At 35.1% G+C, this 25,751-nt stretch overlaps 1 protein-coding gene across 2 annotated transcripts in view; it reads right to left on the bottom strand.

Annotated features, from left to right (window-relative positions):
• Window positions 1-25,751, bottom strand: part of LOC138820738 (uncharacterized) — a 160,538-nt gene that overhangs the window by 96,454 nt on the left and 38,333 nt on the right. For both annotated transcript variants that reach the window (XR_011369972.1, XM_070012538.1), the window contains one exon: window positions 9,729-9,774. Coding sequence is in view for 1 of the 2 variants with exons in the window: in XM_070012538.1 (XP_069868639.1) it covers window positions 9,729-9,774 (46 nt within the window). In the remaining variant the exon portion in view is untranslated. The remainder of the gene's footprint in view (window positions 1-9,728; window positions 9,775-25,751) is intronic.

The following is a 25,751-nucleotide window of genomic DNA, read 5'->3' as shown; positions in this document are numbered from 1 at the left end:
TTTCTCTTTGAAGATTATTTTTAGAAGCAATTAAAGAAAATTTTATTTATGTGACTACTTACCAACATCTAATAGTTTCAATACATTTGATGAGCAGATTAGAAAATGTGTACATTAAAAACTATGAAAGTGTAGTTTTCATGAAATATTATTTTAATCAGACCTGAATATATAAATTTAGTGGTTTTATTGCAGTTACAAAGATTATTAAAGGTACAAAAACATCGATGTTATTTATTTTACAATCAGGATAACATGCTTTGCCATTATAGCTTTCAATTTCATTCTCTCCAATAGGTTTCAAGAAATAGTTTATTACATGCCTTAATAAAACATTTAAAATATTTACAATTTCAAAATCTGCTTTTCATAACTGAAAAAATTCGCCTGAGAAACTATTGTCACATTGCCATTTGTTTCTGGTTTTTTTGCAAGTTGTTGATATGCTGAGTATCTAGATACAATCTATATCATTCACTGCATCAAATACAATTCATCTTTATCTTAAATTAGTCAAGCTATGGTAAATTGTAACAAAACTTAACAGACAGATATTCAATATTATATACACATTTATTTTGCTTATCACAATTAAACAAATTATTTGTTGTAACTTTGATATTCAACTGAGAAAGTTTCAGAGTAAAATTGTTTTACTGAATCAGAGACATATCAGCTTTATAAAAGTCATCACAGACTGAGAAGACTAAAGTCAAAGAGTATTTTAATTTAAATTATCTAAATTATATGTACATGGACTGATCAAGTGTAAATACACATATATATGTAAATATTAACTTTATTTTTAAGGTTTATAAACAATGTATCTCAACTGTAAGTGTAATTTAGGTAAATATTTTTGTTTACAGAATTTTTATTATCTTTTTTATTGTATTTTATTTTATTTTTATTGTGAAAATACTGTACAGACGGTTTACAATTACATGGACAAGATAATGAGTACATTTCTTATCAAGTATTGTAGCCTCCTCCTTTGTTTCCCCTTCCCATTCCTTCCCATCCTCCCCCCCCCCACCCAATCCTCACCCCCCCACACCAAAGTTGTAAAGTTCGTTTTTGACATAACGACTTGTACATCTCATTGTTGCAATGGGTCCACCTGTATCCCTATTTAAACGATTTGTTTTTCCCCTTCCCCTCCACAAATTATACCTTCCCCTCCACAAATTATACCGACATCTAATACAGTGAAAGCAGAGGGTTATACTGTGGAGGAGGGACATACAAAGCAACAAAGAAATAATCTTATAAATGTGTTAGAAACAATCTCATGAAAGAAAAAAAACATTTGAATACATATCTTAGGGTTCATTTCCCTAACATCACCTTATCTGACCTTTTCTGCTTGACTCAGACATATACTAGATATTGCAAATAAGGGACACCATGCGACCTATGTTTCTTTGGGCCTGGCTTACTTCACTTAATATAATTTTTTCCAAACCTTTCCATTTCCTAACAAATGGGGCAATGTCATTCTTTCTGATGGAGGCATAGAATTCCCTATGACCCAGCAATCTCACTTTTGGGCATTTACCCAAATGTTTACAAACAAGACCACACTAAAGCTACCAGCCCAACTATGTTTATTGCAGCATTATTTACTATAGCTAAGATGTGGAACCAATCCAGATGCCTCTCAGTAGATGAATGGATCAAGAAAATGTGGTATATATACACAATAGGTAAATTTTTTTAATATCACGTTAGATATACTAACAATTTTTTTAATCATAGGGCAATTACTTCAGTATGCTAGGTAAATTCATAGGTACTTGCATTTGTTGCTGGCCATTATTATTAAAAATGGAAAACAAATAGCCAAAGGATAAATGGGAACTAATTTATAATATCTCCTTAAGAATGCCTTGTTAAAGAGTAATGCATCTTTACAAGGACAAGTAATGGGAGCAATGAGTTTGTCTAGGTTTTAATTAAAACTTGAAAATTCAGTATAACTGCTACCTAATTTCACCAGTGAGGGAAACACAACACAGTACGTTTCTCGTTAAACAGATTTAATATTTATATTGTTCATGAAGAAATGTCTGGGGCATTGTATTTGCTATAGATTTATTAAACTAATGACAAACCAGACATTTAAGAAGCAGCATATTATGAAAAATGTATGCATCCCATGCTGTCTAACTGTGTCCAAATTAAAAAATGTACCTACTCGCTGCTTTGGGGAAGCAGAGATTAGTTATTATTTGTCAAGTTCTTGTTTTTTTTTCCACCTAGCTTCAGGTAATTTTCATTGTTATCCTGCATCTGATCATCTGATCATCATTTCCTCAGACTCAAAACTCTTTCTGCTATCCCATAATCTTTTCATCATTGCAAATCCATGTTTCTAATGTCATTTCTTCTCCTAAACCATTGTTTTGGGTTAATATTATTCTTATATACAATGTTCTACATTGACTCACCACTGCTTATCAAAGAATGTCCTTAGAATGTCTTTTATATCATTTTACTTATTCCCAAACTATCTTGCTGCATTTGGCTTTCACCACTATGTAAAAAACTCTGAAGGATAATCCTTCTGACTATATGATTTTACACTGATGCACACTTTTATATGAATTCTTTCTGCTTATGCTGTGCACTTAGTGTCTGTTTTGAACTGCCATGACCTATCAAAATCCTATTTTTGCATCAAGCCTTCTTTCAAACTTCAACTCATTCATTAATCTTTCCCTTTTCACTCCAGAAATAATAATTTAATCAAATTAACGTATCCGTTAAGTAAATATTTAATTGATTTGAATGTTTTCTTTGCCTTTAACTGAATACTCAATGATAAGTAAAGAGACAAAGTTGACAAGGAAATAAAAGAGAGAGAAGAGGAAAAGGGAAGAAGAGGGAAAGGCAGAGAAGAAAGAAGGAAGGAAAGAAGGAAAGGAGGATGGAAGGAAGAGAAAAAGGAAAGAGAAGAAAGGGTGAAAGTTACTGTCATGAAGCTTAGAGTCTAAAGAGAATTATAGGTTGGCATTGAAGTGTGAAGTCTGATTAGAAAATCATAAATTGTTCTCTAAGTCTAACAAAAATAAACATGCATATACATGCATGGCAATATTAAACAAATATAATAAAACAAATATATTTATTAATTTTTGACATTTTTGTTTCCATTCTTTCTTTCCATTACTGTCAAAAATAATTGTTATGGTCTGGGTACTGTTCTGTGTACTTTCATGAACTAAATAAATGGCAATACCATAATATCTATACAGTATAATATGGATTATTGTAATGTCTCTACCAATTTAATGGCAGTTGCCCTTATATAGTTTTTCTATCTATACAATTACGTGTTAGGAATATATTTCTCAAAACAGAATTAATTAGTACAAGAAATTCAACAATTTTTTTGCATTAATATATATCTTTTTCACATACAAAAGTGTTTACTCAGTCTGGGAAGGTAGCTCAGTGGCAGAGTGCTTGCCTTGCATGCCTGAGGCCCTGGGTTCGATTCCTCAGCACCACATAAGCAAAAAGAAAAAAGCCGGAAGTGGTGCTGTGGCTCAAGTGGTAGAGCGCTAGCCTTGAACTGAAGAGCTGAGGGACAGTACCCAAGCCCAGAGTTCAAGCCCCACGACTGGATCCCCCCCAAAAGAAGTGTTTACTCCATTTAACAATGGTTTAAAACTAATGTATAATGTATTAAAATGATTATGTAATGTCCTTTAGATTAAGTATATTACCCAAACTAAACCAAGAAGGTTGAAACCAAATCAATATACCCCTAACAAGTATTGAAAAAGAAATAGCAATAGAAGGCCTCTCATCCAGGAAAAGCCCAGGACCTAGTGGATTCAATTCTATAAGGCCTTCAACCAAGAACTCACTCCAATCCTCCTCAAACTCTTCAATGAAATTGAAAGGGAAAGATCACCACCAAATTCATTCTATGAAGCCAGCATTCCAAAACCAGATAGGGACTCATCAAAGAAAGAGAACTGTAGACACATCTCTTTGATGAACATCAATGCAAAACTCCTCAATAAAATTCTAGCCAACTGAATTCAACAAATAATGAAAACAATCATAAAATATGACCAAAATGGGATTCATTCCAGGGATGCAAAGCTGTTTCAATATACACAAGTGAATTAATAGAATAGAATAGAAAACCCAGAAATAAATGCAGAGACCTCTAGCCATCTAATATTTGATAAGGGAGCCATAAGCACAGAATGGAAGAAAAATAGCCTCTTCAACAAATGATGCTAGCAGAATTGGCTATGGACATTCAGAAAACTGAAACTAGATCCTGATATACTACTCTGCACTGGAATTAATTATAAATGAATTGAAGACCTCAAAGTAAGACCAGATACCATGAAAATATTACAGAAAGGGGTATGAGAAACACAGGGCTCCAAGGCATGAATGAAAACTTCCTAACTATAGATTCAGAAACTATAGATTCAGTAACTATTCAAAGAAAGACTGGATAAATGGGATTTTATCAAACTGAAGAATTTTTGCACAGCAAAGGACATAAGCTAGCAAGATAAATAGAAAGCCCACCGAATAGGAGATTTTTTACTAGCTATGCATCAGACAAGGGCCTCATATCTAAAATTTACTTGGAGCTCAAAAGATAAAACTCCCGAGAAACAAACCCTCAAAGAAACAGCCCAATTAATAAATGGGTTAAAGATTTAAGGAGAGAATTCTCCAAAGAAGAAGTGAGAATGACCAATAGACCCAGGAAGAAAAGTTCAGCATCTCTGGCCATAAAAGAAATGAAAATCAAGAGAACATTGAGATTCCACCTCACCCCAGAGAATGGTCATTATCAAGAAAACTAATAATAATAGATACTAGTTGGGATGTGTCCAAAAGGGAACACTACTACACTGTTGGTGGGAATCTAAACTTATTCATCCACTCTGGAAAGTATGGAGGTTCCTCAAAACACTAAACATAATGCTTCCTTATGACCCAGCAATTCCATTCCTGGCATTTATCTAATAGACCACAAACCAGGACACACTAAAGCTACTAGCACAACCATGTTCATTGCAGTATTGTTTGCTGTAGCCAAGATATGGAATTGACCCAGATTCCCCTCAGTGTATAAATGGACCAAGAAATTATGGTATATATACACCATGGAATTCTATGCATCCATTAGAATGACTTGGAAAAAGACTTGGAAAAATTACATTAAGTGAAGTAAGCCAGACCCAGAGAAATATAGTTTGCATGGTTTCACTCATTTGTAGTAGAGTATGCCTATAGATCTACAAGTAAACTCAACAGGTGGTAATTGACAAAATTTTACATTTGGACATGATAAATTAAACAGCACTCATTCCCACACTGCAATCCTCTCTTATTTTTAGGAGAGGATCACAAAGGCTCAATAGGTATGTGTATATGATCATATAAAATGATATTTATTGAAATGAACTTTCAGATAAGGAAACCAGAGGTTTTTTGTTATTTTGCTTTTTGTTTTGTTTTTCTATTTTGTCATTTTTTTTTATTTCTATACCTTTCGTCTTGTAAGTAAGTTTATTTGTTTGGGGGAGGGGAGCACAGAAATCATGGGATTAAGTATATTTTTGTCATTTGGTGTTACATTGCTAAAAATCATTTCTATTTAATTTAAAAATGTTTCCTTGTCAGTTTCACTTGTACTTCCTCTACTGTAACCATGTTACAAGTTATAGACTTAGTTTAATATTTTACCTACAAAGAATTCTTTTCACCATACAGGTAATATCACTTTCCCTAATTTCTAGTGGCCTTCATAACCCTTGTTTCTAGTACAAATGTATCCCATCCCACACACCAACGAAAGAAGAAAGAAGAAGAAAGAAGAAGAAGAAGAAGAAGAAGAAGAAGAAGAAGAAGAAGAAGAAGAAGAAGAAGAAGAAGAAGAAGAAGAAGAAGAAGAAGAAGAAGAAGAAGAAGAAGGAGGAGGAGGAAGAAGAAGAAAGAAGAAGAAAGAAGAAGAAGAAGAAGAAGAGGAGGAGGAGGAGAACCAAAATCCCTTTAGACTACTGTGTTCATTCTTGTTAAGGTTCACATTTTATCTAAATGTAAGTAGGGGCAATTTTGTAAGTAGAGTCTATTAAATGTAAGTAGAGTCTATTAAAAGCCATTCCTGTATTACACATTGTGTTCGTTTCTAACATTTAGTCCAGTACTACCATTTAAAGTATTCCAAATACACTTCATGTATTTTTGGTTTCCTTGATTTCTTAACATTTTTAGTTGCGAGCATAGCATTTGTAAAGACAGAAAAGTGGCATGAGGAAGTTTGGGAAAGCAGCAGGTATGGGAGGCATGCAAAAATAATGAGACAAGGATATTTGCCCATCTCAATTTCAATACCATGCTGTTCTCCCAGGAAGGTGTTTTTACAGACACTTCAATCATTTATTCTACTAGCCTTTGCTTTACTGGTGGGTGTTGAAGTTTTGTTAGTTTTTTTCCTAAGTGGGTCAAGAGCACATATGTTTTAAAAACAGGAAAAATATGTTAAGGTACTGGATTTCCAAAATCCTAAGCATTCACAAGGATATAGTTGAAAACTAGTTATTCCCAGAGTGACCTACTGGGCTTGCTGTGTTCTCAAGAGAAACCATCTGCATTCTCTACAATGTATGCAAATGCTGCCACCTGTTATTGGAGAAACACAACATGTTAAGTACATGAGGTGTCAGGTAAGGGGAGAAATATGTTTTTCCTGTTGAATGGTAGATTGGATTGATATATCATTTTTTCTCTCCTTAGTAGTAAATCAGTGATGTGCAGAACCAAATATTAACTCCTTCTGTCCTTGAAAACCTTCTTAATGGCCTATATTCTTATGCTTTTAATGATGAATGCTGTTTCTATACCTTGACTCCTGACCAAACTTACTACTTTCGTTGCTGTGCTTACAATATGCCACATCTAAGCTTGTGAATAATTACATTAAGGGATCTGAAGAAATGACCAAAGTAGGGCTGGGAAGGTGGCTCAGTGGTAGAGTGCTTGCCTTGCATGCATGAGACCCTGGGTTCGAATCCTCAGCACCACATAAGCAGAAAAAGCCGGAAGTGGGGCTGAGGCTCAAGTGGTAGAGTGCTAGTCGACAGCTGAAGAACTGAGGGACAGCGCCCAGGCCCAGAGTTCAAGCCCCATGACCGACCAAAAAAAAAAAAGAAATGACCAAAGTAAATGTGTATTAGAATTCATAACCAATATAAAAGGAGACGAAGTAAAATGTTTAAATTTTTTTAAAAAAGAAGAAATTAAAAAGTAGAATGTGAGAACAAAGCTTAAGACATAGTTCTAACAATTCATCTGTCTTTTGTCTAGCTCTAGTATTGGGGTTTTAAAAAGTGCCTTGTGGAGAAAAATTAGTTGATTATATCTTCTTATTGTTCAGTCTGTTTTAAAACATATGGCAAAAAATGGCTATCATGGAAATTATCAAGTAGAGAAAAACACTGGCTCTACTTTTGTTTTAGCACTTTTGTGGGGCTTGAACGCAGGAACTGAGCTCTATCTCTGAATTCTTTTCACTCTTGACTAGCATTCTACCACTTTGAGCCACAGCTCCTCTTCCAGGTTTCAGATAGTTAAATGGAGGTTAAGAGTCTCAGTGGCTTTCTTGCCCAGCTGGCTTTGAGCCAATCCTCAAATTTTAGCCTAATGAGCATGTTAAAAACAACAACAACACATGACAACAACAACAAAAAACCATTGTGTCAACACTGGGGTTTGAGCTCTAGGTCCAGGAAATGTTCCAAAGCATTTTTATACAAGGTTACTACTCTACCACTTGAACCAAAGCTCCATCTCAGCTTTTTGGTGGCTAATTGGAAAACAAGATTCTCACAAACAATCCTGCCTCACCATAATTCTCAAATTTCAGCCTCTTGAGTAACTTAGCATGAGCCACTGACACCTGGCTTTTAGCATTTCTTTAATCTTAGTAAATTACAATATGTTTGTATTCTTTCATTAAGCAGCTAATCCCAAACAATAATTTCTGCCGAAATAGGTCTTTTAAAATATACTCACATATCTCTCGACTCCATCTTGTATTATTAATAGCAATAATAATAATAAACTATAGATTTTCTCTACTATTTCAAACATCATTATTCATGCTTGTCAGATGCTGTGAGCTAGAAAATACCCATAAGTATATATATATATATATATATATATATGTGCATATAGATAGATATCAATATATATGTAAATATGTATGTCTATGTATGTCAATATACATATATATTGATATCTATCTGTGTATATATAGATATTGATATATATAGGTATATATATACTACAGTGAGAATATATATTCTCATGTGTGATAAATTTTTTTGTTCATAAATTCACCTGGGACTACAGGAAGCAATACCTGTAAGACTTTAATTTTTTTTAACTTTTAACTTTAAATATAGTCTGGAGGAAAACAAATTAAGGTAGTACTATGTAAAAATGTATGTGTACTTCCCTGAAAATACACTGTATAATAACTCAAGTCATAATACCAAACTATGCTTTACTACTTAGTTGTTTAACAAGGGGGTTAATCAGACTGAAAAATGTTAACATCTCAAAATGTGTGTTAGGAAAGAACATAATGCTACATCTATGGAACCTGGGACTTAAAGCGCATGGTTTTCATTTAATAAAAAAAAATCTAGTGGGATTTTTTTCCCACTATACACCATTGGAATAGATGGTGCAGAAAATTTTAAATTAAATATGAAAGATGCAAATTGTCAGGCATTAGCCTGTACTATTACCCTTGATTTAATGAAGCCAACTATCTAGAGAAAGGAGTCTCCTTGTCAGCTTTTTCTTTGTAAAATGAACATTTTTCCTGCACCAGGTTGTTCTTTTCAAAAGTTTACTTTTAATGTAGCCCTACTTCCTCAATAAAGCTTTTAAAGACAAATTCAAAATATTCCTAAAACAGGTAGAATGTACTGAAGCATATAAAATATCAGTAATTGTTGTGAGATATTGTACATAATATACACTCTATTTTATTTCTTTTTTTTTTTTTTGTTCCAGTAGGGGCCTGAACTCTGGGCCTGGGCACTGTCTCTCAGCTCTTCAGCTCAAGGCTAGCGCTCTACCACATGAGCCACAGCGCCACTTCCGGCTTTTTTTCTTTTTGCTTATGTGGTGCTGAGGAATCGAACCCAGGGCCTCATGCATGCAAGGCAAGCGCTCTACCACTGAGCCACCTTCCCAGCCCCTCTATTTTATTTCTCAAGAAATGTAAAAGTATAATTTTCTAATCAAATTTTAAAATAAACTAATGCTCCTGTTCTCAAATTAGAACAACTGGCTCACAATCATTTTCACTCATGCTGTTGTGATTGTTGTTCATTTAATAAGTAATAACTGTATAGCTATCATACACCTAGTTCTTCTAAATATTGCAGAGTATTCATTTTACCTGGACGCTGGTGCCTCACACTGTAATCCTTGCTACTCAGGAAGCTGAGATCTGAGGATCACAGTTCAAAGCCATCACAGGCAGGAAAAGTCTATGAGAATATTAACTTCAACTAAGCACCAGAAGTAGTGCTCAAGTGTAGAGCTCTAGCCTTGAGCTGAAGAGCTCAGGGACAGTTCCCAGGCCCCGAGTAAAAGCCGCACGACTGACAAACAAAAAAAGAACATTCATTTCAGAATTTCATGGAAAGTATAAAAGATGTACTTACTCTAGAGCTCCGATGGACATCCAAGACAATATTTGAAATTCTGTACCTGGAGAAAAGAAAGACATGAACAAATCATGACATCAACATCACACAGAATGAATCCAAATTTGAATAAAGTTGGTCATTGTCTGAATGAACTTTGCTGTTAAAATGTTCATTTTCTCCAAGGAGGAGGCAACAATGCTTGTTAAGAAATGTATTTGTTATCTTGCCCATGTAATTGTGACTCCTCTGTACAGTATTCTCACAATATAAAAACATGTTCAGTTTCTCAATTTTTTTCATCTGAATAACAGATAATTCAAGCATACCTAACTCACAATGATGATTAATGAGAATAATGCTCTTAACACAGAACCAGATACATAGAAAAATGTCCAATAAATATTAGCCAAAACTAATGTTACTGGTATGAACAATACTTGATCAAAGCTACATTAGTAGTAATCATACACAGACAAATATATTTTCATCTATAATACACTGTATGATATTAATACTCTATCTAGGGAAACACCAAGTATATTCTTGAATTTCAAATGGTAATAAAAATTTAAGAAATCCATTTAACTTTTCTTCAAATGACAATATAACAACATGTATGACATAAAGAAAGATAAAGTACTCAGGAAAAATACACCTCAAGGTGATAAGATTAATTAAGTCCATTGTGTCCAATGGCAAAATGATGGAAGAGAAGTAATGATTAGCTGGTTTTGAGTCTATCAGCCAGCCTCCATCCAAGTTAACTGAAATCTCAGTAGAGGTGGCTTATAAAAATAAGCCTCCATATACTGATTTGAAATAAAATACTCGTGAGAAAATTGAGAAACAAGACATACTGAACCTAGTAAGATTTCACAGAAGACATAGCACTCCTGACACAGAGTAGCATGACCATGAACTAGAAGAAGCTGAATACCATGCAAATCAGTTTGAACAAGGAGAGAAATAACAATGAGTTATAGCTAGGAAACATAAAAGACAAAAGTAATCCATCTAAATCTAACTTATAGTTTATCAATATGATGGAGGCTTCATGTTGATGTTCCATTAATCCATACAATCTTTTTTTCTTTTCTTTTTTTGTCGGTCGTGGGGCCTGAACTCTGGGCCTGTGTGCTGTCCCTCAGCTCTTCAGCAAGGTTAGCACTCCATCACTTGAGCCACAGTGCCACTTCTGGCTTTTTTTGCTATGTGGTGCTGAGGAATCAAACCCAGGGCCTCATGAATGCAAGGCAAGCATTCTACCACTGAGCCACCTTCTCAGCCCAATCCATACAATCTTAAGCTTTTAGTGTAGAGTGAAGAAAGAAGAAATAACATTGGCATTATGTGACAAACTTCTACCCCATGCCAAGGAAAAAACTCTTCAGCTACACATCTCTTTATTCTTCTTGAAATCCCTTGAGAGATGTGTAATTATAAAACTAAGGCTTATAGTAGTTAAGTAATTTGATCAAGACCAACAAAACTAGCAGTCATAGTAGATCAGATATTAAGTTTAAAGACCATTGAATCATTCTCTCTTTAAGAAATGTGAAACCCTTTTTTTTGTGGGACTATGAGGAGGAATACAAAAGGAAGGGTGAAGGATGAACAAATGCAGTTATTATATTCAATGTGTATTATGTAAACATTCAACTCTGTAATTGAGGATGTAGATGGCAGGGGAAATAATGAGGAAAATGATAGAAGCACAGACATTTATCAAGATGTACTACCCTCATAACCTGACTGATGGAATTGAAACCTCTCTGAACAACTACTTAATAATTAAAAAATGATTATATTTAACATTAGTTAGTGAGACTCAGTAATGTATTTAATTCCTTAAAGTACCAATTATTTTAATGAAGTACATGTTATACACAAGAAATATATGTGAACAATGTCTTTGTGAGGCAAAGCTAATATTCTCTCCTTCCCATTAATGCTGCCCAGAATAATGTTATTCTGGTAAACAGAATTTGGTGGAGAAGCCACCATATGTGAGCTAAATTTCATAACAAGTCTAGTGATTTTTTTCTCCCAAATCCAAGGTGAATAGATAAATGGTAGGCATACTGTGAACAGAGTAAGGACGAGAAAAGAATAAACCTACTTATGATGTTAAGAAGCATTCAGCTTTTTAATAAAAATTATAAACACTACTAATCATTTTACCGCTTTTCCAGATTTACTTTCTTTCCACTAAAAGGAAGCTAAAATTAATATGAGACTGTTTTTTGATTTCTGAAAAATCTCTTATCCTTCTGTGTACAGAGCACATTTGGAAAATGCATTTGAGAAATAAGAAAAAAAGTGATAATAGTAATGTTACGAGATAAAGGAAACACACATAGAGAAAGAAAAGAAAATAGCTGTCACCATACAGAGTAATCCAAAGCAATTGAGAAACAAGTAATTCAACAATGAAAGGCCAAGAAGCTACAACAGGCAATTAGGTTAAAAATATCCCCTTCCATTTAGTGTAAATTCTTAGATTCCCCAGGAGTAAATTAACTACAGAACAATATTGTCTTCACTATTTAAGACATTTCTGGACAAACCATTGCCTTATATTTTAAGAAAACTCAGTTATATTTGTAAATGGCAATTAAGACACGAGATAGTAGTCTTTACAAATACTTAGTCTTCTCACAGTTGCCTGCAAACATCCATCTACCTACAGTGTCTATATACAGAAATGCTTCTAGTCATCAATAAATAGATCTGTTTGTTTCCTGGGTAACTATAACAACATACCACAAACTAAGGGGGATTTAAAACGACAGACATTCATTACTGAACAGTTAAAAAAAAACTAGAAGTGTGAAATCAAGGTCTTGACAGTGCCATGCTCTATTTGAAATCCACAGGGGTCAATGCTCCATGGTCTCCTCACTTCTGTCGGTTATGCCAGCATCCTTTGTCATTCTGGGGCCTGCAGTTATGTAACTCTTTTATCTCTGCCTTTGCAGCCACATGGCATTCTCCTCATGTATCTCATCTTCCTTCATATGGTCATCACTTTACATGAACATCAACTTCATTCTATTTGTGTCTCACTTTATGCCCTTAGGACCACAACTTAATGACCTACCTTAGGTCAAGGAAAATATCCTGGAGAATATATGGGAGAATAGATTTGTAAGTAAATTAGATTGCCAGTGCCAAACTATGAATCGTTTTAAAGAACAGCAAGGAGGTGTAAGTAAATGGAGGGGTACAATAGAATACACATGCCGGAAAACAACTAAAGCTCAGAGAAGGAAGAAGGAGCCATCCTCACAGACTTTTGTGATAGGTTTGGCTTTTAATGTAAAACAAAATCGTATCATCTACTTTTATTAATTGAAATGAATCACTGTGGTTGCTCTACCTTGGTAGAAAAGTGTGGAAGACATGAGTAGGAAGACAAAGTATACAATTATTGTTTTCTCAGGAAATGATGTCTTAGAGCAGATTACTCAAGACAGAGCTACTGAGACATGATCAATTCTGTTTTGAAGGTAAGCCACAAAATCTTCCCATAGGTTTTGATGGAGGATATGAAAGAAATATTATGGACTAATTTAGATCTAAGATCTAAATTCTTATTGATAAATAGATATGTGTTTATCTGAGAAGTGGGTATACCAGATGTAGGCAGAAGGTGATTAGGAGATAGCAATTCAGACAGAAGATGGGGGACATTAAATATATATAAGCAGTTGTTTTATTTAAAACTAACGGACTAACTGCAACTCACCAAATTGGTGAGTCTAATTACAGGAAACGATAGGGTCAACTGTAATTTTTTAAGCTCTGGGAGAAATAGGGAAGAAGGAAACAAAAGAGTGTGTAGTAGTAATTTCACAATATGCTGTGGTCTAGGTAATAAATGCACTGGATGAGTGGGGTATGATCCACTATACATGGCTGTGTTGCTGGATTGTTTGAGTCTGAAATTCTCCTACTTGTCTCAGCAATTAGAAGTCATTGTGACCTTCAGAAGAGCAGTTATAGATAGTGATGAGGGCAAAAAAGGAAAGATACCGGAAAAGGAGACACAGAGTATGGCAAAGGTACCAAGAGGAGAATGGATGAACCTGGATGAGTTTAGACTAAATTTTTGTCTTCATGTATAGTGGTATGCATTCTTTTTTTGTTGGAGGGGCGGCCCAGTCGTGAGGCCTGAACTCTGGGCTTGGGCACTGTCCCTCAGCTCTTCAGCTCAAGGCTAGTGCTCTACCACTTGAGCCACAGCACTACTTCCGGCTTTTTTCTGTTTGCTTATGTGGTGCTGAGGAATCGAACCCAGGGCCTCATGCAAGCAAGGCAAGCACTCTACCACTAAGCCACCTTCCCAGCCCTGTGGTATACATTCTTTAAAGAACTGAGACTAACTAAGCACCAGTGGCTCATGCCTGTAATCCTAGATATTCAGGAAGCTGAGATCTGAGGATCATGGTTCAAAGTCAGACCAGGCAGGAAAGTCCATGACATGCTTATCACAAATTAGGTACCCAAAATGCTGGAAGTCAAGCTGTGGCTCAAACAGTAGAACATTAACCTAGAGAAAACAGCTCAGGGACAGCACCCAGACCCTGAGTTCAAGCTCCAGGAAAAATAGACACACATACATACACACACACACAAAGAATTGAGAATAACAATAGTCTAACATTAATTTCAGGAAAGTAGCACAGGTGTTTGGCAGTATGTGTTTTGGTTTTCTTTTTGTCTGTATAAGGGCTGAACTCAGGGTCTCTAGCTTGCTCAGTATATGCTACCACATGAGCTATCCCTCCAACCTGGATTTTCCTGGTTATTTTGGAGAAGAAATCTCTGGGACTTTTCCACCCAGGCTGACTTCAAACTGAGATCTTCCAGGTCTCAGACTCCTGAGTAGCTAGGATTATAGGCATGAGCCATTGGTGCCTAGGTGTTTTACTTTTCTTTTTCTTTCTTTAAGTTTTCCTTTTCTTTTCTTTCCTTTATAGAAAAAAGGCTGAAATGAAACCATGCCAAGGAATTCAAACATTAGGTATTTGATGACTGTTTAAAAAAAATCATGTAAAGAGAGAAAACACTGTTCTAATCCAGCAAAGATTCATTTATTATTTAGTATTTCATTGTCTAAAAATCTTCAGGGGCTAATTATAGATATGAGAGAAATCCAAGTGTTGGGGCAGACTGAAGGCTAAGTAGTGATTTGTAAAGGTAGCAAGTAAAAGAATCCTTCCGAGACAAGTAACATGTATCCTTTATGAAATCTAAGATTGAAATAAGTCAAATCTTCTATGAGAGTCAGGGAGATGAAATGCAAAGTTAAAGCCTAAAGGCTGAAACAAATAGATGAACTGAGTCAAAACATCAAGGTAACTCCACAGTCGTGGGTGGGGAGGAGGAGTAACAGATTGATAGGGCACGGGAAACACGGGAAATGTCAACAGTAGAAGATGAGCAGTCAGAGAAAACTCACGCAACTCCTAAATTCCAGCATTCTCTCCCCCCACTTGGTAAAGAAACCCCAGCAGCCTCCGGAAAACAAAGTAACTCTAAATATTTTCCTAAATCTGGTCAAAAGAGATTCTGACTATTCTCAAATGCTCATACCCTACACAAAATAACTTTTGCTGGTTTTCCATAAGTTCTTTTATACCATTTATTGTATGTATATGTACCCAGCCTTTCATCTACTCTTAAGAAGTACAAGGAATTCAGTATATGCTACTTAGTAAATAAGGATGCTATTATAGTCAATGGATAAAGTGTGGAAGCAAATAACTTCAATTACATTTATTATAATATGCTTATGAATTAAGTAATGAGTTTTTATGGTAATTAGACAGGGACTGAAATCAGGGAAATAGAATATGTACCAATTACTAAGACAGTCTGGACATCAAGGTTTTACACTTGGATTTCTATAACAAATAGATTTGCTTGTTTTAAATTAACTTTATTTTATTAAATTTATTTTTAACTGATACATAAAAATCATAGATATTGATGGACAATTGTGATTGTTTAACACACACATATACACATGCTTGAATTAGGTTAAAAATATTTATCTTAGAATAACATTGCCCCATTCATTAGGAAATGGAAAGGCTTGGGAAAAATTACATTAAGTGAAATAAGCCAGGCCCAAAGAAACATAGATCCCATGGTTTCCCTTGTTTGCAATATCTAGTGTATGTCTGAGTCAAGCAGAAAAGGTCAGATAAGGCGATGTTAGGGAAATGAACCATAAGATATGTATTCAAATTTTTTTCTTTCATGCGATTGTTTCTAACACATTTATAAGATTATTTCTTTGTTGCTTTGTATGTCCCTCCCCCACAGTATAACCCCTGCCTTCACTGTATTTGATGTCGGTATAATTTGTGGAGGGGAAGGGGAAAAACAAATCGTTTAAATAGGGATACAGGTGGACCCATTGCAACAATGAGATGTACAAGTCATTATGTCAAAAATGAACTTTACAACTTTGGTGCGGAGTGGGGGGGTGGGGGGGATTGGGTGGGGGGTGCGGGGGAGAGGATGGGAAGGGATGGAAAGGGGAAACAAAGGAGAAGACTACAATGCTTGATAAGAAATGTACTCATTATCTTGCCCATGTAATTGTAACCCCACTGTACAGTATATTCACAATAAAAAATATTTATCTTTATTATCCAAAATCCTTTTCTGTAATTTTCTGAAATATACATTATTATTTTATTTTTTTATTGTGAAAATACCATACAGAGGGGTTACAATTACATGGGCAAGGTAATGAGTACATTTCTTATCAAGCATTGTTGCCTCCTCCTTTGTTTCCCCTTCCCATCCCTTCCCATCTCCCCTATCCCACCCCCCTCCTGTCCACCTGCCCTCCTGTCCACCCGGCCCCGGCCCTGCACCAAAGTTGTAAAGTTCGTTTTCGACATCACGTCGTCTACATCTCATTGTTGCAATGGGTCCACCTGTATCCCTATTTAAACAATTTGTTTTTTCCCTTCCCCTCCACAAAGTATACCAACATCAAATAGAGTGAAAACAGGGGTTATACTGTGGGGGAGAGACATACAAAGCAACAAAGAAATCATCTTATAAATATGTTAGAAACAATCACAAGAAAGAAAAAAAATCACTTGAGTCCTTATCTTGGGGTTGATTTTGCCTAACATCAACTTATCTGACCTTTTCTGCTTGTCTCAGACATATACTAGTTATTGCAAATAAGGGAAATCATGGGACCTAAGTAAGCCTGGCTTACTTCACTTAATGTAATTTTTTCCAAGTCCTTCCATTTCCTAACAAATGGGGCAATGTCATTCTTTCTGATGGAGGCATAGAATTCCATTGTGTATATATACCACATTTTCTTGATACATTCATCTACTGAGGGGCATCTGGGTTGGTTCCATATCTTAGCTATGGTAAATAATGCTGCAATACACATAGTCCTGCTGGTAGCTGTACTATGGTCTTGTTTGTGATCATTTGGGTAAATGCCCAAAAGTGAGATTGCTGGGGCATAGAAGAACTCTATGTGGAGTCTTTTGAGGAACCTCCATTACTTTCCAAAGTGGTTGAATAAGTTTACACTCCCACCAACAATGAAGTAAGGTTCCCTTCTGTCCACATCCCCTCCAGCATCTGTTGTTATTATAGTTCTTGATTCTAGCCATGCTAACTGGGGTGAGATGGTATCTGAATGTTGTTTTGATTTGTATTTCTTTTATGGCTAGGGAAGTTGAGCATTTCTTCATGTGTCTATTGGTCATTCTTCATTCCTCTTCAGAGAAGTTTCTCTTTAAGTCTTTAGCCCACTTATTTATTTGGCAGTTGTTTCTTTGAGGATTTGTTGTTGGGGGATTTAATTTTTTAAGTTTCAGGTATATTTTAGATATGAGACCCTTGTCCATTGTATGGCTAGTGAAGATCTTTTCCCAATCCATGGGCTTTCTATTGATCTTGCTAGCTATGTCCTATACATTTTTGTTTTCTATAGTCACCCTGTGTAGTAGATTCACTGAACTTGTTTCTATTTAATTGTAACTCTATATCCATTGATCAATATTTCTCTCTCTCTCCCTGAGTTAAACAACTTCAGGGTAATCAGAGAAATTGCTTTATTTAGGTCCTCTGGTAAAATGAATCTATTCAATAAAAAATGGATATCTTCATTTTAAGAAGTACATATATTTATAGTTTTACCCATACTGCATGTGTGGCTATTACTTTGTTTAGAAATATAATGCAGTTCAAAAATATTTTTAAAAATATTAAGTATTTGTCTAAAATGAAATTAGAGAAAGTAATAAACATGTCTTTCAGGTTCTTCAAAATGTTAATGGAAGGGCTTGGGGTTTAGCCCAGCGGAGCCTGGAGCGCAAGGCCCTGGGTTCGGTTCTCAGCCCTGAAAAAAAAAATGTTAATGGAAATCAGAGAGAAATAAAAAGTAACAAAATTGTCCGCTATGTTAATATTTACCAAATTGCTTGAGAAATTGACTTTTTCACTTCAATATATCAATTGAGAATTAAGCTCATTATTCTAAATCAAGAGTTAATTCAAGAATGTTGTTCAAGCAAAATACAAGTCTTGATAAGCTCAAAGCTTTCTTTTAATAATCTCAAAGATGATGTGCTGTTTTGAATATGCCCTTGCTGAGTAACTTGGAGTATTACTATGCAAAGAGTAGCCTTTTAAACATTTTGAACTATCACCAAGTATGATCTCATTTTATCTGATATTTCTGAAGAACTCTTAAAAGTAAATAAGATGAGCAAACCTTTCATTTGACATTTCTTGAATTTAAATATTCATGGGGTGATTGATATTTAATCATCTCCTGAAGAGCTCAATTTCAATGAAACAATCAATGTATCATATGTAGATGCATTGCTTTGGGATGATGTGTGTAGTTTGTTGTTTTTTTTTTTTTGAAGTGTTTTTAAGCACATATCTACTTTAAGGTACAATATCGGAGTTTAAAAGGGCTTTCTTTCCTTTTATAAGATATAGTATTTGCTTTCTGAATTTTGACATGTCCTATAGATAATTTTATGATGTTTAAATTAAACATCCATTGGTATAGAAATTAAAGAGATATATGGCCTTGGGAGAAAATTTTACTATGCTTAAATCTTTTGAGAGCAACAAAAGATTCAAAAAGAATCTTTTTATCATGAGCATAAATTTCACAAAATTTTCTTCTGATAAGAAAAATATTTTGGAGCTGAGAAGTATATAAGTTTGCATTACTACTGCCAAAATCTCATTTAAGGACATGCATAACTCAGGAAGTGAAGAACAATAACAAAATTATTGAGTACTTTCAAGATCATGTTCAACTTTACAGAATAGTTGAGAACTGGCTCTTCTGAATCATGCCTTTGTCTAATTCTAGCTACTCAGGTTGCTGAGATCTGAAGATCACAGTTGAAAGCCAATCTGGGCATAAAAGTCTATGTGACTCTCTTATTTTTAAATTACAAGAAAAATACAAGACTGGAGATGTTGTTCAAGTGGTAGAACACTGGCTATGAGTGCAAAAGCCAAGTAAGAACACAAGCCCTGACTTCTAAGAATATAAAAATAGAGAGGAGAGAGAGAGAGAGAGAGAGAGAGAGAGAGAGAGAGAGAGAGAGACAGAGACAGAGACAGAGACAGAGACAGAGACAGAGACAGAGACAGAGAGACAGAGAGACAGAGAGACAGAGAGACAGAGACAGAGACAGACAGACAGAGACAGACAGACAGAGACAGACAGAGACAGGCAGAGACAGACAGAGACAGAGATTGTTCCTACACAAAACTAGATATTTTTCATTATATTTTCTAGAAGTTGAGAAATTTCAACCTCTAGTCTCTAAATAAAAATTGTTTTCTCCAGAAGTATTTATTAATAATAGATAATAAAACTCTCTAAAATTTATGTTTACACACACCCCCCTCGTATAACTATATGAAGATAATGTTTAAAAATCAAAAGGATAGATAAATATTTAGTTAGGAAAAAATGTTCTAGGTAAAACTCTACCTGAAACAAATAACAAAAGACAAATCATGGGCTGGTTGCAGTGGCTTGTGCTTGTAATCTCAGATAAAAGGGAAGCTGAGTTTGCAGACTGCAGGTTCAAGACCAACTCATGCAAAAAAATATGCCTGTCACCCAGCTGTACAGGAGGTATAAGTGAGATTAGATTCACTGGAGACTTTCCCTGGAAAATGCATAAAGTAAAAAGGGCTGATGGAAGTGATAGAGCATCTTCTAAGCAAGCACAAATTCCTGAGTTCAAATCCTAGTACTGCAAAAAAAAAAAAGATAAATCATGATCTATCACACACACACACACACACACACACACACACACACACACACACACACACACACACACACACACACACACACACACACACACAACTTTCTAGGCAGAAAGCCAATGTTCTCACTGTAAAGTTCTCATAAATCAGAAGGATAAAGCAAGTAATTTAGAAAGGTTCACAATGAAAAAACTCACACTACCAGTGCCCACGATTGGAAATTAGTAATATTTTTCCAAGGACTTATATGAAAATGCCACTTCTCTCTGCCCTTTGGACTGATAGAGTCACAGTTCCTCTTGACTGTAAGAATTAGAAACATTAAGAGATTACATGCTCAGAGAGAGCTCCATTATTCATTCAGTGAATACATTTTATTTCAGCAAAACTTAGCAGGTATGTTAATCACTAAACCCTCCTAATAATTCTGTCTTTCACAAGTATGCATGTGTACATACTGTAATTCTGAGAGTAACTGTGTATGTACAAGTTTGTGTGTGTGTGTGTGTGTGTGTAGGTGTGTGTGCATTCATAGTGCTGGAGACCAGGGCTTCATCAGGCTTTCAACCACTGACCTCCATTCTCAGCCTTCCTGTTGTTCGAAGTTTAAACTTTTATAATCTAAAAAGAATGCCTTTTCAATACACAAATAATCTACAGTAAATTGTGCTGACAGGAAGGAATAGACTTGTATAGGGTGGCTGGTGTTTCTTACATTCAACAACTACAGCACAAACTTGATGGGAAGGATTGCTAAGTCCACTGGACTGAAAGGTAAAATGAGATACGTTACATTGAAAGGTATATTATCAAATTTTTTCAATGGAATTTAAACCTAAGTTAACATAATTTCAAAGTCAAAAATCCTCTCCTCCCTTTACATTTACAATCAGATGAAACTCAATTTCAGTTTCAATATGAAACTAGAGCACAATGTAGTTACATAGCCCCCCAAATGATGAATTTCATTGTTATTCTGGATTTCTCATTAGGAGCTATATTTTTTGTAACTCCAATCATATCTAATGAAACTAGATCTATTTTACATTTCTGTCATTTGTCTGATCCAAACTAATTGAATTTCATATACTTGAGAGCCATTTAACACATTTGTAATAGAAACAGAGTAAGTCTAACAGCATTCAAATGTTGGAAAAATATGCTTCATAGAGTCAAAGTACTATTGTTATACCTGATGATTTTGATTTATCCCTGGATCCACTTGGATAGATTTCATCTACGAACTTTTATATTCAAAATATTGTTTAAAAGACTACAATTTTTTATGAATTTTGGCCTAATGTCTTTATATTTTGTTCCTGCTCTTAATATTTTCTAATATTTGCTCTGTAGTTATATTGCTTTTATAATAAAGGGAAATATTTGAGGAACTACCATACTACTTTCCAGAGACATTGAACAAGCTTACATTCCCACCAACAACAGTATATTAGTGTTCCTTTTTGACCCCATCCTTGCAAGCATTTCTTGATTGTTGTCATGATAGTGGCCATTCTTACTGGATGAAATAGAAGTAATCACATTATTGCATTGATTTGTATTTCCTTTAGGGCCAGAAATGTTGAATATCTCTTTATTATTTATGACTTCTTCTGAGAAGTCTCTAGGTCTTTAGCCCATTTATTTATTGAGTTTATTTATTTGAGGGTTTACTTTTTGAGGATTTAATTTTTGGGGCCCTAAGTTTAGTCTGGATATTAGCCTTTGTCTGATGTATATCTCAGTGCTAGACACATCCAATAAAACACCAACAAAGTTACAGTAAAGCCAGCAGTACAACCACGTTCATTGCAGTTCTGTTCACCATAAGAAGATATGGAATCAGCCCAGATGCCCCTCAGTGGACAAATGCATGAAGAACGTGTGGTATATATACACAGTGTAATTAATTTTCATCTACTAGAAAAAATGATATTGTACTATTCGTAAAGAAATGGAAAGACTTGGAAAAAATATATTAATTGATGTAAGCCAGACCCAGAGAAAAAAAGGTTGCAGCATTTCCCTCATTTTGGTAGATAGATTGTTAACCTATAAATCTATAAGTAAACATATTGGGTGGTATGAAAGTGGTTACAAATGAATTAACTAAGGTATGTTAGTGTCTATGTAGAGCTCAAGTATTGTAATCTTTTGAAACAATTCAATCAAACAAAATTAACCCAAGAAATGGATATATAAAAGAAAGGGTGACCAAGGGGAGAGGGGTGGGCAAACGAAAGGGAGAAGGGAGAGAATGCAGTCAAGAATTCATTGCAAAGAATTAAGAAAAGTAAGGGAAGAGGTAGGTTGAAGGGGAATGAAAATTTTGAAGAGGTGGCTCTGTTTAAGCTGCAATGTATTCAGAAACTGCTCTGATAAATGATACCTCAATTGTACAACTATTAAAGATGATAAAAAAGAAATATTTGAAATGAATTATTTCATATTAAATCAATGTATAAATATAAAATCCCTACTGGGTAAACAAGTATTGATTTATCGGGTTTTCACCTCATAGACTTTGTAAGTATCTGACACTTTTAGATTTTATTTGTTCTAGTATTTATTTTTGTTTATAATAAAAGGTAGATTTTGTTCCATTTTTTCAAAATGTAGGTTACATTTAAATAATTCTCAATTACCCCCTCTGCTTTGATGCATTTCTTTTAAAGTAAAAGTGAATTTTTTGTCAGTCAAGACTAGCACTCTATCACTTTGAGCCATAGCACCACTTCAGTGTTCTGGTGGTTAATTGGAGATAAAAACCTTGAAGACTTTCATGCATGGGCTGGTTTCAAACCACAATTCTCAGATCTCAGTCTCCTGCATAGCTAGGATTACAGGCATGAGCCACTGGCACCCAGCATAAAAGTGAATTTGATATAACTACAAATTTGTATTTAAATCTGCCAATCCAGGAATCTATTTTCATAATACTACTCTGTTGGTCTAATTGGTATAAATTAATATTATATTGTAAATTTTTAGGTATTTACCTTCAAAATGTTTTCAATGAACATTTTCTATTTCTAGAATTATTGCTTCTGTTGCTTTCTTGCTTTGCTTTTTTGTAACATGAATCCATGTTTTGTTTTATCTTTATTTGAATATTGGTTTCATTTTAGTTGTAATGTATTCAAAACTGCTAGATAATCCTTTTTATCCAGTGTTTGCCATTCAATAAGTGAATATTAACAATTCCCTGAATTCAAAACCGCAGTATGACCCCAAAAAAGTAAGCAAAAAGAACCTGAGAATGTGCTAGGTCACATAAGTGGTTAGTGATAAGATGGAATTTTATTCTAGGTAATGTGGCTCCAAAGCTCACCACCTTGATCAACATATTTCAACTCACTGATAACACAATTGATTATCAAACCTCATCTCACCAACATCTTGATTATCTTCATATTTTTCTCTTACAAGTAATTTTGTATTGCCTCTGTAAGAAATTTCCGTAAACTCAATGGCTCAAGGAAACACAAATATATTACCTCCTTACTGTAATAGAGAAATTCAATAGGTCTAGTTTCATCATTTTCATAACCAACAATAAGGAGTTGAGACTCTGACTCTCCTTTTTCACCCTCTGCTAATTGCCTTTGTTCTTCTCATCCATTGTTTTCATCCGCTCTTGGTCTTCTGTTTTCAGACCATGGACATTTACGCTGAGTCCTACCATGCAGTGTATATTGAAGAATGAATTACTTACAACTGTAATTCTACCTGCAAAATCCCTCCACAATAGTACCTAGATTCACTCCTCATTAAATAAACAGAGAACAGGAAACTTACAAGTACTCCTTGAAAATTCGTTCCACCAGGCTTTCTTTTTAATTTTTTGTTATTTTCTACACTGTATTTCCCATCTGAAAATACGGTCTTTTCAAATATTTAATTCTTTGTTTCACTGTAAGTTAATTATCCTAGCAAGGGAGCGAGAGAAAACTTATTTCATCTCCATTTGTGTTGCTTATCTTAATAAGTCTTTTGCCATCACGCCTTTAACTCTATTTTATAAACATATATTTTCATTTCCCATAGGTTCCTAAGACTTGGAGAAAATTTTGTTTTTGCTTATTTTGCTTAGTCAGACCATTACATTAAATTTCTTTTTAATTAAACACACTGACTAGTGACACTTTAAATAAACAACATTATTTACCGATTTCAGATTCCCTGTTGGTACATAATACTTTGTGATGTTCCAATTTTACATAACACTTAACTGCAATCACAGCATGTAACTAACACATTCTTTCCTTCGAAATTTCGAAAGTGTATTATAACTATCTCTCATCACTATGGGCTTTCCATTGCCTGTGGAAGACACCTGTAAAAGTAGCATGTCATCTCCAAGGCATGGTTTGAAGGCCTAACTCATCAAGGTCCTTTTATTTATCCTCACCAATGTCACTTCCAGTCACCTGACTCTGGTCTATAACTAACTACATCACAACATAATGAAAAATTGTAATTTCACCACCGTGTTAATGTTGCCCTTCTGGCTGCATTTTCTTTGAGTGACTGACCAACTTCTATTTTCCTTTCAAATCGTGTTCCTTTCTGAAAATTTTCCTGTTCTGGATTAAAGCATCTTTCTACACTCACTCATAAAATACTTCTCCTGCTCTAATCACAACCTGCTTCCAACTTAATTGTCATGCTCTGATTATTTCTACAGCTCACATCTCAACTTGAAAGTCCCCAGGTTCAAAGACTGAGACTGCTCGTAGTTTTGCTTGAAATAATATAGATTCAGTTGCAATTAGCAGCCAACTCCAACTGTCTATGACTTAGAAGAATACAGATTAATTTCTCTTCCAGATAATGCACTTGTGTTGTAGGGCAGGAGAGATGGTGCTCTGGTCCTTTACAATGACAAAACTCCATCCTTTCTAGTGTTTTCAGCTACCATGGGAGAGAAGAGACTGTGGAAAAGTCTACAATGGTTCACAAAACATCTTCAAATGACACGTCATTCCTTGCCAAAGAACACATGACCGTATCTGTCTTGAAGAAGACAGGAAGTTAAACCCTGCTACACTGCCAGGGAGCAGAGCTGTAAATATTTGATGAACCACTAAGGAGAGCCAACAACAAAAATTAGCCACTCGAAGCATCTTCTTGGACTGCATACTTGTTTGTGTTCCTTTAAAATATACATATTGACGCTGCAACTCAGAATGTTCTTTGGAGGTGGTGCTATTGGGAGGATTATGCAGGAGAAGTCCTTGTGAGGGACTGGTGCTCCTCAAGCACTGGCATAAAAGAGCCACTGTCCTTTCTCTGCTCTTTTCCATGTACGTGTACAAACAGAAAGTGACCATTTGCAAACTAGCAATGGCTTTTCACCAGACACTACAACTACTGGTAGCATGAATGTCCCAGCTTCCAGACCTATGACTTTGAGCCACCTAATTATGCTCCCTTGTTGTAACAAAGTGAATGGACAAAGGTGTATAGATTTACTACAACTGTCACAAAGTAGTGAAGACTACTGGGATTAAAAATCAGAAATGTAGCCAGGTACTGGTGGCTCACGCCTATAATCCTAGCTACTCAGGAGGCTGAGATCTGAGGATCATGGTTCAAGGCCAACCTGGGCAGGAAAGTCCGTGAGACTCTTATCTCCAATAAACCACTAGAAAACTGGAATTGGCACTGTGGCTCAAGTGGTAGAGTGTTAGCCTTGAGCTGAAGAGCTGAGGGACAGCACCCAGGCCCAAA

This window comes from Dipodomys merriami, unplaced genomic scaffold (genome assembly GCF_024711535.1).
Source record: "Dipodomys merriami isolate MVZ:Mamm:240054 unplaced genomic scaffold, mDipMer1.0.p SCAF_9, whole genome shotgun sequence".
In the NCBI taxonomy this organism is placed as follows: Eukaryota; Metazoa; Chordata; class Mammalia; order Rodentia; family Heteromyidae; genus Dipodomys; species Dipodomys merriami.
Note: the sequence above shows the minus strand (reverse complement) of the source record. Positions and strands in the feature narration are given on the sequence as shown.